At 37.0% G+C, this 15403-nt stretch overlaps 1 protein-coding gene across 1 annotated transcript in view; it reads right to left on the minus strand.

The window, feature by feature from the left end:
• The window catches only part of DNER (delta/notch-like EGF repeat containing), a 137813-nt gene that overhangs the window by 62313 nt on the left and 60097 nt on the right, over positions 1–15403 (minus strand). Inside the window, exons 5-6 of the mRNA XM_010568423.1 lie at positions 8722–8816; positions 6129–6295 (exon numbers count right to left, since the gene is read on the minus strand). Coding sequence (XP_010566725.1) covers positions 6129–6295; positions 8722–8816 — 262 coding nt within the window. The remainder of the gene's footprint in view (positions 1–6128; positions 6296–8721; positions 8817–15403) is intronic.

Here is a 15403-nt window from a genome sequence, read left to right on the forward strand (position 1 = left end):
TGTTGTTGGGAGAAAGGAAGGAAATAGGGTGCATGCACACAGAGTCAGCACTGCCAACTCCATGCTCTACGTTATGCCCAAAACCTCAAAATAAACACTTCTTAAAACTGAAGCGATAATCATACAATATGCAATTTTATTACCCAATTTCCAAATTCATACTACAACAACAACAACAAAAAGCTATGGTGGTTTTGATTACTAGCAGAATTGAGCTGTTAAACATAATTTGCTAACTGTATACCGGTATAGGTATACCTATACTAGTTTACCAAGTAGACTGGAAACTGTGCAAAATTACAACTGACCAAGTCTCACATCCACAGGTGTATCTTTTGAGTCATGAAGCACAGAATTCTTGCTTTAGTGAACAGGTATATTAATTTAACACCAGAGTAAATTAACTGACTTGTGAAGAAACAGATGGTATACAGTCACTGTAAAACTTCTAAAATGTGAGTATTAAAAAAAAAAAAAATTTAATGCTTTTATTATGTGTTGGTTTTGGCTTTTTCACTATTTCCATAGCAGACTGTGTTTTCAGAATAAATGTTCCAGTTTTCAATCAGAGTGTGATTGCACATTTGGATAAAGAAGATGAATGCAACAAATCACAGAAGATTTTTGAGAGTTGCCATACAAGCTGAAAATGTCCTTCAAAGTCCTTCAGCAAGGCCTTTTTCATTTTCTAGAAGAAAATGTTAATGCATTATTTTCTCAAGAGAGATACTTTAATCAATTTAGTAAATCTTATGCACTTGCAACAAAGTTGTACAGAAAAAGATATATATATTCCTGCACATGTTCCCAAATCCAGTATATTATTCCCTGAAAGTAGTGCATATTGTTGGGTGGATTAGATTCCCTCCAAAACACATAACAAGCAGCACTTTCAGTTCACCACAGAGATCCTTAGCTGTAACTTATTCATGAGAACTTCAGTCTGAAAGACTCATGCACAAACTGACAGTCCATTAGGGTACTCTTACTGCATTTTTTTCAGACTTGTAAAATGTATTTAATGTGATTTTAATTTTTCAAGATATATTGCAATGAAGAATAGGTGTGTCACTGTAACAAGGTAAAGTTTTGCAGTTACTCATTTTTGAGTATTCTAGTACCATTATTGCTAGCATGAAGATGCAGAGATCCTGAATTAAAACAAATACTGATCAGACATTTTATAAATATGATAAATTATACAAGAATCACTCATTAACTTCAAAGAACATTGGGACAAATAGTATGAAGCTATAACTCTATTGAAGTATGTATGGGGTTTGCGTGGCAAGGTTTTGGTAGCAGGGGGGCTACAGAGGTGGCTTCTGTGAGAAGCTGCTGGAAGCTTCCCCTATGTCAGTGAAGAAGCAGGGGGAGGAGATGCTCCAGGCACTGGGGCAGAGATTCCCCTGCAGCCTGTGGGGAAGACCATGGTGAGGCAGGCTGTCCCCCTGCAGCCCATGGAGGTCCACGGTGGAGCAGATCTCCACCTGCAGCCCGGGGAGGACCCCACGCTGGAGCAGGGGGATGACCGAAGGAGGCTGTGACCCCGTGGGAAGCCCGCACTGGAGCAGGCTCCTGGCAGGACCTGCAGATCTGTGGAGAGAGGAGCCCACGCTGGAGCAGGTTTTCTGGCAGGACTTGTGACCCCGCGGGGGACCCACGCCAGAGCAGTCTGTGCCTGAAGGACTGCACCCCGTGGAAGGGACCCATATGCTGGAGCAGTTCGTGAAGAACTGCAGCCCGTGGGAGGGACCCTATGCTGGAACTGGGGAAGAGTGATGAGTCCTGCCCCTCAGGAGGATGAAGCGGCAGAGACGTCGTGTGATGAACTGACCCCAACCCCCATTCTCCGTCCCCCTGCGCCGCTGCTGGGAGTAGGTAGAGAATTTGGGCGTGAAGCTGTGCCCAGGAAGAATGGAGGCACGGGGGGAAGGTGTTTGAAGATTTGGTTTTATTTCTCATTACCCTACTCTGGTTTGATTGACAATGAATTAAGTTAATTTTCCCTAAGTTGAATCTGTTTTGCCTGTGACAGAAATTGGTTGAGTGATCTCTCCCTATCCTTATCTTGACCTACGAGCCTTTTGTTATATTTTCTCTCCCCTGTCCAGCTGAGGAGGGAAGTGATAGAGCAGCTTTGGTGGGCACCTGGTGTCCAGCCAGGGTCAACCCACCACAATGGAAAAGGCAGACTTTCCATAAACTAATGTTTTAAATGTTGATCCCTTAATTGCCATCTCTTACTTAAAATTATTAATTCCCTCCTCCTTCACTTCTCACCTATCTCTTTGGCAAATCTCAATATCCACCCATAGCACTCCACAGAATAGGTATTCTTCTGTACAGGTATGAAAAACATTTGCTATTCAGGAGTGCCCTCAATTTAAAAAAAAAAAAGTATTTTAAGTCCTGAATTTAGGCACAAAACTCTTGAAATTCTCTTGGCATCAAATGAGGCATTTTTGTTGCAAACAGTAAGCAGAGATCAACAGTTCACCTGGCTTGTGCTACAGATCAACCATCTAATGATTACCTTTGTCTAGTAGTAACTTGGCAATAAAAGCCACAGCACCTTGGGATATGCTGTGTGCTTCATCCTACACGTAACCCACCTAACCTACTGAGCAGATCAGTACTTTCAGGGGCTTCTTCATTCAAAACCTGAACCATATTGGTCTTTTTTCCCATTGGCTAATAAGTATACTTTCTAATAAAACTTAACATATTATTTAAGAAGACTGGCACATGTGGAGTATCAAATCTTACAGACAAACCCATTAAAAATACTCCTAAGCAAAGCAGTCATGGTAAGAATGTGTTACAGAAAGTGCAAGTCAGTCTTCAAGTTAGTACTCTTTCCCATCTACTGGGGCTTATTTTAATCGGGTAAATGCTTTAATTTAACAACATAATTATACTGCATAATCACAGCATGATAACTCTTTTCCTGCACAGCAAAAGAGTGTTTGCAGACACAGCAGCCATTTTAGAAATCACATTATAGAAAACAGACTGCTCTTTTTTGTTTAGTTGTGTCACACTCTTCTCCTTCCCTCAAACCCTTCACTCTCATACAGTGCAGGTACTGTCTCTGGGGTAAAGAGGACTATGATCAAGGCGTCTATTTTTAGATCTCAGAGACAGCATTCTTTCCAACCTCTAGACACTGTGCCCCGAATCACATGATCAGCAAATCAGTACATTACTGCCGACTTTTCAGTCTTTTCAATCTTGTCTGAACAACTTTAAACTTGTGTCACCATGAGGTAACACAAAACAAATAATATTTCCCTAAATGTTTTACCTTTGATATAAACATCTTATTCAGAAAGATTTGCAAGAGGTGATTAAAGTACCTTGTTGAGTAACAAAACCCGGAGGTGACACAGTGAGAAGTGACTCAAATGAGATGTAGATCAAAAGATACACACACACACAAACACCACTCAGCTCTTCCCCATTTTTCTTTTACTGTTCTAATTAGAAATTTTTTTTAAAGGTCAAAAAAATTGCATTGTACAGAATTCACCAATTAAGAGAAGAATCCTTTAAAAATTCATTTGAATAAACAGAACAAGAGTGGAGGAAATTTATATAAAGTAAATATATCAGTTGGCATGGTCCACAGCCTTACTGCGTGATTCTATGCTTACAGCATCCTACAGTATCATGTGGTCTCGTGATTGTTCTAGCTTAAATATCATCAATAAAAGCACTGGTTACATTATTGCTTTTTTTATATAAAATCATCCATTTTAATTTATTGTACCTTAGAATAAGTTTGTTATGTATATCAAGAAACAGATGGAAAGTTGTCTATAAGAAAAACTTTATTCATCTGTTCTTACTGAAAACTAAAAACTTGTTAGGTGTGTCAGATTCACAGACCATTTCCATACATCTGGATCAAATCCGAAATAAAGATTTAATTATTTTTATATAGACCTTAGCTGAATTACGGATTTCAGTAAGCAGAACATTTCCATACAATTGAGAAGAAAACCCAGAGGCTACTCTGTTTTATCTTTCTTACAATAAATCTTGATAGGTCACAAACACTTTTAAACTAACAAATTCATGTTTCAGTTTCCCTGTTCCTTTAGTATTTCACCCCTTTTCTGCTCAAGTGTTTTAATAAAAGGAAATTATTCTGGGAAAAACTATAACTAAATTAAGGCCACATAAAGTAATTTACTCCAGAAAACAGTTATCTCATTACTTGATTATATCACAGTATAGAGTTGCAACACCTCAGGAGTAAAAGATATGCACTGGGAATGTTTCATATTCACTTTCTATCAAAAGCACTACAGGTAATTCACTCACTTGCTAAAATAAACAGGATTTATAAAAATTCAAATGCACTATATGTGCACTCATCTTTACTAAGCACTCAGATGCTCCTATTCATGAATGTATCACTGTATTATTGGAGTCTCCCTGCTGCTCCATGCATACATATTTATGATTCATGTTCTTACATCAATCAAATTCCACTACAACAACTGGAAAATTCTACAAAGAATTTCACTATCAGGAAATTCAGAAGAAAGACCAAAGAAAGTATCAAAACCCAGATGGAAGTAAAAGAAGAGGTCTCAGAAAACTTGTACGGCATGAAATAAGCAAGATCATTAGTACAATTTTTATGAACTAAACCTTTGTTTATATTCATCAAGGAAAAGGTATATTTTCACCTCATGTTACCTAGCACACAGTAAACAATTCAAAGTAAAAATCCCAGTGACAGCAAGACGGCTACAGAGAGACAAGCAGGACACGACAAACTATGAAAGAGTAAGACAATATTCCTTTTAGTTATCTAAATGAATAGCCTATGCTGTCTGGCATGTACAGTCAAGTGGAGCCTTCACAGAGCAACTTAGGCCCTCTATTTGGGAGCTTATAGACCAAGCTATGCCTTTAGGTACTTTCGTGAATGCATAAAAGTTACAAATTATTCTGTCTTCAGCAAGCTTTTACTTACATGCAAAAATTTATTCCTGAGGAAGATACGAGGAGAGTTTTAACTGATAAATTAAATGCAAAACTAGATGAAAAGGAAAAAAAAAGCTAAAACTAAATATCTTGGAAGTAAATTATAAAGAAAATATAAAGAACTGGAAAATTATTTAAAAAAAAAATATCACTAAAAGAAACCATTGCTGATGGTAATTAAATGATTATACTAACAACCTTCAAGCAATATTATTTGCTAAGTGACCACTCAAAAAGGAAAGAACATGGCACCACTACTGCATTTGGGGTTTTTTTCTGTATTAGCTACACACTTAGAGTTTGGCCCAATGTTTCTGCATCAGAATGCTTTTAATTTTACATTTATTAGCATGATAAGTTGCCGAATAACAACTTGTGGCAGCTTATACTTCATTATAAGATATACAGCATTTCAAGCAAATTACAATAAATGCTGTTATTATAATGACTTTGGTTTCATGTCATTGGTATAATAAACCATCTGCCCAGAAAGCTCAATTTAATTAAGTCTATTGTGTCTATGCATAAATACTGCATTAAATCAGTATTATTTCCCATACACTTAAAAATAATGTATCAGCCTATTTTCATTACATCCCTTCCACAAAGATGCTTAACATTTAATTGCCCAATGAAACATATAGTATATTTCTAAGGTTTCATATTCAGAGACAAAACTAGAAGAGAAAAAGTAGTGCAAGTAAACACTGTTAGAAGATCAGATTTACTATTATATTTTAAAATATTTTTTCAAGTTTACTGTGTACAGGCTTAAGCTTCTTTACAAAGTATCCCATGATATAACATCTGACAAAGAAACACCTCAAACAGAGTTATTTACTGTAGCATTTACCAAAAGCTTTACAGTTGATTAAAATATAACCTATAAAATACCTTGCATCATCTAAAGGTATCAGGCAAAACCCACCATCTAGATTTTAAACTGAATGGTGCCACCTGTGGAAGAATTTAGTGTACCTCTTGTCTGCTTTGAATGAACCAATGTCACATCTGGATCTTTCAGCAGCACTTAAATTAAGGGAATTACCTCTTTGTTTCTCTAAATGTTGGGTAAACCATCGGCTGTCACTTAGAGGTGACAAACAGAAAGTCAGCATGTTACTCACCAATAAAGTAGTTGTTTCCTAATGCAAGCATTTCTTCAGAAAGAACGAGTCCACCCAGTGCCTGGAGAAGAGTGACACTTCTGCCATCAATAAGTGAACACTGTTTAAATCCAGTGGCAGTGACCTTCCATAGCAGGATAAGAGAAGCAGTAGCATCTTGCCTTATTCTAAGAAAAGAAACAGTAAGACTATTTACAGTGAGGGAAATTGGTGTTATTGGGAAGTAAACCATTGCAGAACAATAGCTTATCAACAAAGAAGGAAAACTTAAATGTAGCAAGTATGGAATCAGGAAAAGGCCTAAAGGTTTTTAGCATGTCCACAAAAATAAAAAATGCTTCAATAGTAAGATTTGCATAATAGTATGTGTATTAGCAGATTTAATCATACAGAGTCTCAATTTCTAATACTTGAAGGACACCATCTTAGTGCCCAAGAAGAGTTTTATATAAAAAAGACGTAACAGTAAAGCGTCCTTAGTCAGTCTTTGTATTTATGCCTTTTTGAATAGTACCTCCATTCTACATCTACAATGCCATCATTTTCTGCAGCTGAAGTATCTCTGAAGAACATTCGATGTTCATTCAATACAGGGAGACGCATCCTGGTAGAAATCCTCATTTGACATACCAGATCGAAGGTTCAGAAGAGTTTATTCTTGTAAATCAAATGAGTCACGTAATACTCCCAAGGTCACTGAGTCCATGGTGCCTTCCTGAATGTTGATAGATTGGATAAATATCTACAACTGCCTATATACTGTCGGCTCCACTAGGGAGCACTGCATTTATGTCAGTGTTTCTTTCCTCTCAGTATACTTATTCCCCTACTCACCTCCATAAAGAAAAAATAAAAACCTGTCATGTTTCTGGCAAGTTCCTAAATATTTACATTAATTTCCTCTGAAGGAATCCCAAATGAGTTTGAACAATCTCGAAGAATTCAAACACAACTGCATCCAACTGCTGAAAACTGATAATTCTCCCCTGCTGAAAACAGGCCTCCAAATACCCAGACATGAAGTTCTGTTCCACAATTTTCTGTACTGAGCTTGTTTCAATCCTGCTAAAAACACAAGGCAGTTTCTCCCTTGTCACTTCTTATTCGAGTTCAAAACAAGAAATGCAAAGTTTTGTAATCATGTTTGACACAAGTTGAAAAAATGTTGCAACTAGACGTCATGAGAAGCAAATTTTTGACAGTATTTTGGGTCCTCTTTAAGAACAGCCCCCATCGCTACCCCCTACCATCTCACTTTTGGAACAGGAGAGCAACTAGTTTCACAGTTTAGGTCACACCTGATAATAAAAACAAAATAAAATTATTAAACTGAAATTATTTTCCTTGCATAGATAGCTATTGAACCAGAGATGTTGCTTGGGCCTTTAACACAGGAAATACAATGAAATAAAGATAGATACTGACCTGCGTTAATCTACCCAGACATAAAACACTACTAAAGATATATAGTGTAAAAAATGACCAAAAATGACTCTGCAAGAGTGTACTCTGCAACCTCCTTTAAAATGGGGTCACTCCATCAAGGGTCTTAAATACAGCTCTAGAATCCACAAAGGCCAGCTTATTCCTGATGTCAAGAAAAGACATTTGTTTGCTTACAGATTCTAGCCAGCCAGAGCATCCACACTCACAGATCTCTTCCTGACTTAGGCTTAACACTCATGAATGAGCACGATTCAAAGTCCCATGGGAAGAGTAGAACAGCTCCCACATTTAACAGTTACTGCTCCAAACTGTCTGCAGCTTGTCTGCTTGCATCAGTTTGTTTTTTCCTGTGAGCATGGCCTTTTTTAACTGAAAGCTAGGATTCTGAAAAGATAAGATGACAGTATGAGAAAAGTAAGCTATTTGGGGAAAATCTAAGTCTAAAATTGCAGTAAACCTGTGAGCCAGAGAACTACGTTGGCAGATTTTTATTTAAAATAAAATTTCCAATAAGAAAATGTCTCAATCCCAGCTGAAAGAATCAGATCTTTCTAGGAAGTCAGGTTCTGTTAATTAAAAGTAACAAAGCAAGTATTTGATTGAAAAAGCATGAGTTTGAAAAGTGAATAAAACAGAATAAATTGAAATTTTTGAGAAATGTGGTTTGTAGGACATACACAAAGATTTCACAGCTGATGATGACACCCAAAGCAATAATCCAGAAATAAAATATGAACGCACAAAATACCTGCATTTATATAGACAACGATAACACTTTCTACCAGCAAGTGCATCTTGAGATTAAAAGGGGGGAAAAGTGTTTACTGCGTGAAGGAGACAGGAAATGTCATACCTTCTCTAAACTGACATCTTCAACACGTCTGCCCCAATTTCTAATGCATTCTGATAGCCCAGAGACAGTTTACGTGCTTACATCTTCTAAAACATTAAATACGTGGGAAAAATTATATCAAGCAAAGAGTTGTGGTGGCACTGCTAGATGCTTGAAGTCTGTCTGAAGTTCTGTCATATACTTTTAGCCATCTGACAAATCTGCCTATGTGAAAAACTGTTGTCTAAAATATCCAGGCAAATTAAAATTAAAAAAAAAAAATTATATTTTGTCACAAATGACAAATATTCTTACTTTATTGATGTATTCTGTGGAACTTCAAAGGAGATAAGCCGGCCTCCAGCAGAGGTATTGGAACTGGCATTTCCACAAGCCACATCTGGGGTTATCTGAAAATAAAAATAGTTATATTCAACATTAAACCAGAAAATGTGACCAAAAAACACGAAAGAATTTTTTAAAAATAAGACTAATAGTCCAGCAGTCATCTTTTAAAAATTAGCAGGATGGACTAAAACATTCAACAAAACATTGATGCTATCAACAGACATCCTGAAAATTCACATAACCATCCTTTTAGGTTTTTGTTTTAATAAAAACTTCCTGCACATAAGTGTGAACTTCTAAAGGCATCTTCCTTTAAAAATGACCATGTTTAGAAAAAGATGAATAGCCTTCTGGTCTTTTAAAATAATAAATAAAGCTCTAACATTTGCCACATCCAAGAAATACTGCAGCATTAATTTAGGTGTTCTTGGAAGATTTATAATAGCACATACTGATACTGTCTTCCTACTATATTGAAATATGTTTTTTTCCAAACACAGATTACTTGAAAAAAGTACTCTCCCACTTGCCCATTACTATTCTTTCCAAGTAAAAGTTGCTTGGACAAAGAGTGCTTTCAGATGGAAAAAAATTATGAGCACAGTTGAGAGTGAAAGGATGTATTTGCCAAATCTGTGATGCCTAGTAGGCATACAAATCATTTACTGTATTAACTAGATCAAGACACCATACAGGATGCCATACAACACAGAGGAATCACAGACAGACTCCTTAATTATTCATATCTTGTAAAGTAGTAATTTTATAAAGGCAGTTTGAAAACCATTAGCATTTCCAATGGTACCTTTATTTCAAATAAGTAATATTTTATGTGGCATAATTGAGTCTTTCTGTTGCCTAAATTAACATCATCAGTATTTTTAATTAAGTAGTTTTCAGGTATCTTCATCAGCTTGCCTATGAAATATCACACTGTAAAAAAAAAAAAAATCAGTCAGCTTCATCTTCAAATTGCTAGGCAGATTCTGCAATGTTATTTTTTCAGTCATCTAGAATACGTGTGCAACCTTTTTACGTCAACCTTATTGGCAAAGTGAAAATGCAACCTGACACATTTCAGTGGATTAATCATCCATCAAGGAAAAAGCCAGAACCTAATTTGTAAATTTAAGTAAAATTAAAATTCATATATTAAATGTTACTATGAATCACCTATGAAAACATGAACAACAGAAGTCCAGAATATGATGCAAGTAATAATTTTAGGAGACTCAGAGTTGATTCTGACTCAGGCAAGACAAACACTCAGTATTCACATTTCCCAAAAATGTTTAGATTACTCAATTCATTGTTGAATTCTCTGGCACAGGTAATAGGAATACATGTAGTTTATGAAAATAAAGCGAGCTGTAATTTTATTGTATTTGTTCAAATAAATTTTTTAAAAAGATAATATATCCATTACAATTTTTCAATCTTGGAAGTCAAAATTATGGAGCTAACATTCAAAGCACGATGAATCCAGTTAGTTTGGCTGACACTCTTCCTTTTATATTTGCCAACATTTAAACTTTCATTTTCTTTGAGAATCTATATGCCTACTGGAACAAAGAAAAAAAAAAAAAAAAGAAATCAACTTCTCTAGTGTCACAGAGTCTTATACTACATCTAAAAGTACACCTGCTTTTCAAATATTTATATAGTTTTACAATTTCATGCATTTATTACCTTGCAACACAAGGGGGAAAAACGTAATTTAAGCATTTCATTTACCTTAATATTCGATACTAGAGGGTTTTTAAATTAAAGAGTATTGATCTCTCTGAAACTAGAATAAAAAAACAACAAAAAATTTAAGAACCAAGAGCTGAACAAAGCAGCGGCATAACAAGAGCCAAGATTTAACCTTGTGAAAACAGAAAAAACAAACCAAGACGACTTTGGTTTGCAAACACATCAGAATTAAGGATTACTCAGCATGAAAAGCATGTGTAGGAAATATTTCAATGGTAATCAGAAGAGCAAAAGGCAAAATGCAGGATTTTGACTCTTCTATTAAGAGATCTGTAATGTTTGATGTCTTTATCTAGGAACTCCATTCGTAATTGGCCCTGACTTCATGCTCTAGGAATCTGATAAAATAATCATCTAAACCAGTAGTACACCAAAAAACAGGATTTTACAACAGCTGAAATTTGATTTTTTTTTTTTTTTTTTAATTAAAAAACCTGGTAGTTGGGTCAGACAAAAACCACAGGAAGAAGCAGCAGCTCTCATAAGGAACAAAAAATGGTTCCAGCAGTGTCATATTTCAGACAAATACTATGGAGACAAAAATTGCAGCTTTGACACCTGAATTAGGAAACAAATTACACAGTTTTTCCACAGCCGTGGGAAATTTGTACAAAGATTTTTAAGTATGTCTCTCTCCTGTTTTAACAGGGCTCTCCGCAAAACTGAAAGAATGAAGAATGAGGGCAAAGCAGACCAATATGTTACAATAAGAATTGACACTCAGAAGATGAGAGCAATCTGTAAGCCTCACTTGCGGGGGGGGGGGAAGCAGCTGCTAGAACTGGTAGGAGATATTTAAAGCAGAACTCACCAGAAAATATACTTAAATGATTTTCAGAAGGTAAAATAAAGAGCATTCCTATCCTAATTCCTCTTTAAAATTTAAAAAGTGAGATGGCTAAAGTAATAAATACAAACAGACCATCTAAAGTCCTTTAAAGACAATCTTAAAAAAACATTACGTATAACTGCAATGACATCAAACTCTTCCAAAATTCCTCTGAAGCATTTAATAGTACAGAACCTTTAAGCCAGCAAGGAAGGTCCTTGGGGAACAGACTTATAGATACAACACAAATGATGCAGCTATTTTAAAAATAGTTACCAAAGAAAACGAAACTTTCATGCACCTGCCAGAGCCGAAAGTACGTTTAGGAGCTGCTTACAAAGATAAGCTCCTACATCAGCACAGACTATATTGAAGAGCAGCTCTTCAATAAATTACTTAGAGTTAAAATGCTTAAATATCGAATTGCTGATAGGAAATACAGAATTCCTCTTTACATACATGTTCTGTAAGCTTGCATCTAAATCATGTTCTTGTTTTTTAAAAAAGACCATAATACATTAAAACTACATTTTTCCTTTAAATGTTTTAACAGTGTTAATTTTCCAAGTTTTTACATGGGCAAAAGACCACCATTATTTGAGAAAGCAAGAGTGAAATCTCCAGAAGAGTACCTATTCCTATAATCTCTACCTGGACCTTAACAGGACAGCAGTGACTTGTCTGGAAGATTGTGGGGTTCGGAGGATCTCGCGATGTCGCGGAGGGACGGAGGGTTGGTCACGGCCCTGTGGCCTGTCTGTGGTCCCACCTACCCTTGTTGGTATGGGGGGAATTGGCTGCGCAATGGAAGGCGGAAGTTGGCGCTCACACTGTGTGTGTTATCTGTCTCTTTCCCTGGTCCGGGCCGACCAGTGATCTAATTGTGGCACCTTGATATGTAGCGAACGCTACAGAAGATTACCTTACCAGGCCATAGCCATAGCACAGATTAGATTGCAAAGGTAATCACGTGTGGTACCTAAGAAGAGAGCAACAGACTATTCTTCTGTATTACCACTTTTCTGAAAAAAATAGTGTGAATTGTACAGATACTCTCCTGCCTTACACACCAACCAGAATAACGAGATATACAATTAATTCAGCAAGTGCTAAAATGCATACGTAAATCCCAAGGCAATATTTTCATGAGTGCCTTTATTACTTTGATAAATTAAGTGTACTAGCCTTTAATTCAATGAGGCTAAGAAATTAACATACAGACTCTAAGTCTGCATTTATGCCAGGATACATATACGCAGCCTCTTACTACTGAGAGTAGTTCTCTGAAGATATTTGTTGTATATGAAATTTTATAGTATGTTTCTTGGAAAGATGACCAGACATTTGTAATTCTACAAGGCCTTATCAACATGGGCAGACTAATCCTGAACAGTGCAAAATACAGCCATTCTGCTACCATGATATATGTTTGCATTTCTTTTGTATCTCAGCCTCCTGGGTTTAAAGAATTGCAGAAGGCTTTTACTTCTTGCAAAACACACCACACTTTCCTCAAACCTAAAAGTGGTCTGTAAGTGGAATGATCAAATTCGCATTAGCCTTAGCAATTCCTCACTACCCTATTAATAAGATATTAATGAATATTTCTGAAAACTAACAGATACTTCCAAACACTGGAAGAGGCTACCCAGGCATCTTATGGACCCTCCACCCCTGAAGGCATCTAGCTGACCTTGTTTAAAGGGGTTGGACTCCAGTCTCCAGAGGTCCCTTCCAACTTCACCTACGCTATGATTCTGTGAGTAAAAATTCACCCCATAGCCAGTTGCCTACTAACTCTTTCCCATAAACTGCCATTAACTTCAGGGACATCACAGCTTTCACAAAATCCCACTCTTACATACGAGTGCTTCATTTTGAAAATATCCCCAAAGGTTACACAAACATGTATGTGCACATGTGTGCGCACACTCACGCGCCCACAGATGCCTGTGGTTTTTTACTTGACACCTTCCTCAAAGATTCTCTTTGGTTAATCTCCTATTTCCATCTCAAAAAGCCTTCTCCTGTTTTTACCTCCTAATGGAGCAACAAAGAAATCTGCATGGTCCTGCAGCCAAAGCAAAGTGGGGCAAATTAGTCTGGAATTAAACAGAATACACAAATGCACCCATCATTTCCACACATCATTCTTGAACTAAATAAGAGATGAATACAAACTCATCTTACAGAAAAGATCAGTGCTTAAAAGAAAAAACTTCATGCTTAAAAATCTAAACATATTTGAAAAGACATTATGTTAATGGCAACTGTGAAAATGAGTTCTTTGAGAAAAACAAGGCTATGTTCTGGGGTGGTCTCCCATGAAAATTGACATGGTCATTAAGAAAGATAACCTTTCGTTTCTTCAGTAGGACAGAAACTGTCACGATGAATGCATTATGAGGAATGCTTTTGCAAACACTAACTCTTTCTGATTTTCTTCCAAGGGATTCCATATTAACTTTCAAGTCAACAAAGAAAGTTTTATAATGTGCAGGTTTGCCTTTTCTGAACATATAACTACTTTTCCATCAGAATAAGGCCTGCAGGATTTCTTCTTTTCCAACCTTCAAGGGTGGCAAGAGGCATCTCTTATTTTCTAAGAAATATAACATGTTTGTCAGCCTTCCTTAAGCGAGGGAAAAATAATATGCGAGAGAAATAAAACAGGTTAGATCCTGACTATAAGATCTTGAACAGCTGTCTGCAAAAAATCAAAAAGGGAAAAGAGAAGTAGGAAAATAAAAGGCACTACAGTAGAACCATCAGAGGGGGGATCAATTACTATCTTCTTGTAGTCAAGATGCCAAGCAATAAACCAGGATCATTTCTGGCACAGAAATCCCATTCAGACAGAACAAAATTATAAAAGAAAGAAAAGCAGTTCCTTTGCCCTGTAGCATGGAAAAACTACCACTTCTGAAAATCTAGTGTCACACAGTTTAACCTCCACATAAGCGTATTTGTTTCTACCCTCCAGAGTTTCATATGGGACAATGCTTGAAAGAAAACCAGAACCAAAAGAAAATAAAGGCTTACTTATATCTCACCAGTGGAAGAAAAAAGCAAAAGTGTTTAGAGTAGGAGTAGTGCCTCTCTGAAGAACAGCAAGGGGAGACTGACAGACTGCATCCAAAAACAGTATCAAATGAAGAAGGCTTGCCAGTTATTGTAGCACTGAAACGTGATGTAAGGAAGGCTGCATATCCACCCAGCGAATTCTATCACTGGCAGTTTGTCTGTCTTTGCCCATCTGAGCAAAAGCCACTTTGCGATCACAGTCAGCGATCACACTGCCAAGAGGATCCAGGGCATTCTGATGCATGGCAATCCTCTAGATAACACTATTAAAACTCTGTATTTCTGTCATGGCTTAACAATGCCAACATTACACCAAGAAGTAGATGCTTCAGCAGGCACAGTAGGTTATCTTACACAATGACACTTTCTCAGATAGATTATCTGGGTAATCATACTAGCCAGATGCCTTTTTGTCTCAAGCTGACCACCAAAATCAATGTCAACTTCATGAAATCTGACAAACAGTCTGTACTGGTTTTGGCTGGAATAGAGTTAATTTTCTTCACAGTAGCTTGCATGGTGCTATGTTTTGGATTCATGATGAAAACAGTGTTGATAACACAGGGATGTTTTAGTTATTGCTGAACAGTGCTTACAGAGTCACGGCCTTTTCTGCTTCTTAGACTGCCCTGCCAGCAAGTAGGCTGGGGGTGCACAACAAGTTTGGGGGGACACAGCTGGGACACCTGACCCCAAGTGACATCCCATACCATATGATGTCATGCTCAGCAATAAAACTAGGGAGTGGGGGGTGGAAGCTGGCCAGGGCAGCTGGTGGTGAGCAATTGGCATTTTTTGCATCACTTGTTTTTCTTTGTTTTGTTTGGGGTTTTTTTCTTTGTTGTTTTCTTTTTCTCCCTTTTTTTAAACTGTCTTTATCTCCACCCATGAGTTTTCGCACTTTTACCCTTCCAGTTCTCTCCCCTATCCCACTGGGTGGGGGAGTGAGCAAGTGGCTGTGTGGGGCTTAGCTGCCTGCCC

This window comes from Haliaeetus leucocephalus, unplaced genomic scaffold (genome assembly GCF_000737465.1).
Source record: "Haliaeetus leucocephalus isolate CR32 unplaced genomic scaffold, Haliaeetus_leucocephalus-4.0 Scaffold240, whole genome shotgun sequence".
In the NCBI taxonomy this organism is placed as follows: Eukaryota; Metazoa; Chordata; class Aves; order Accipitriformes; family Accipitridae; genus Haliaeetus; species Haliaeetus leucocephalus.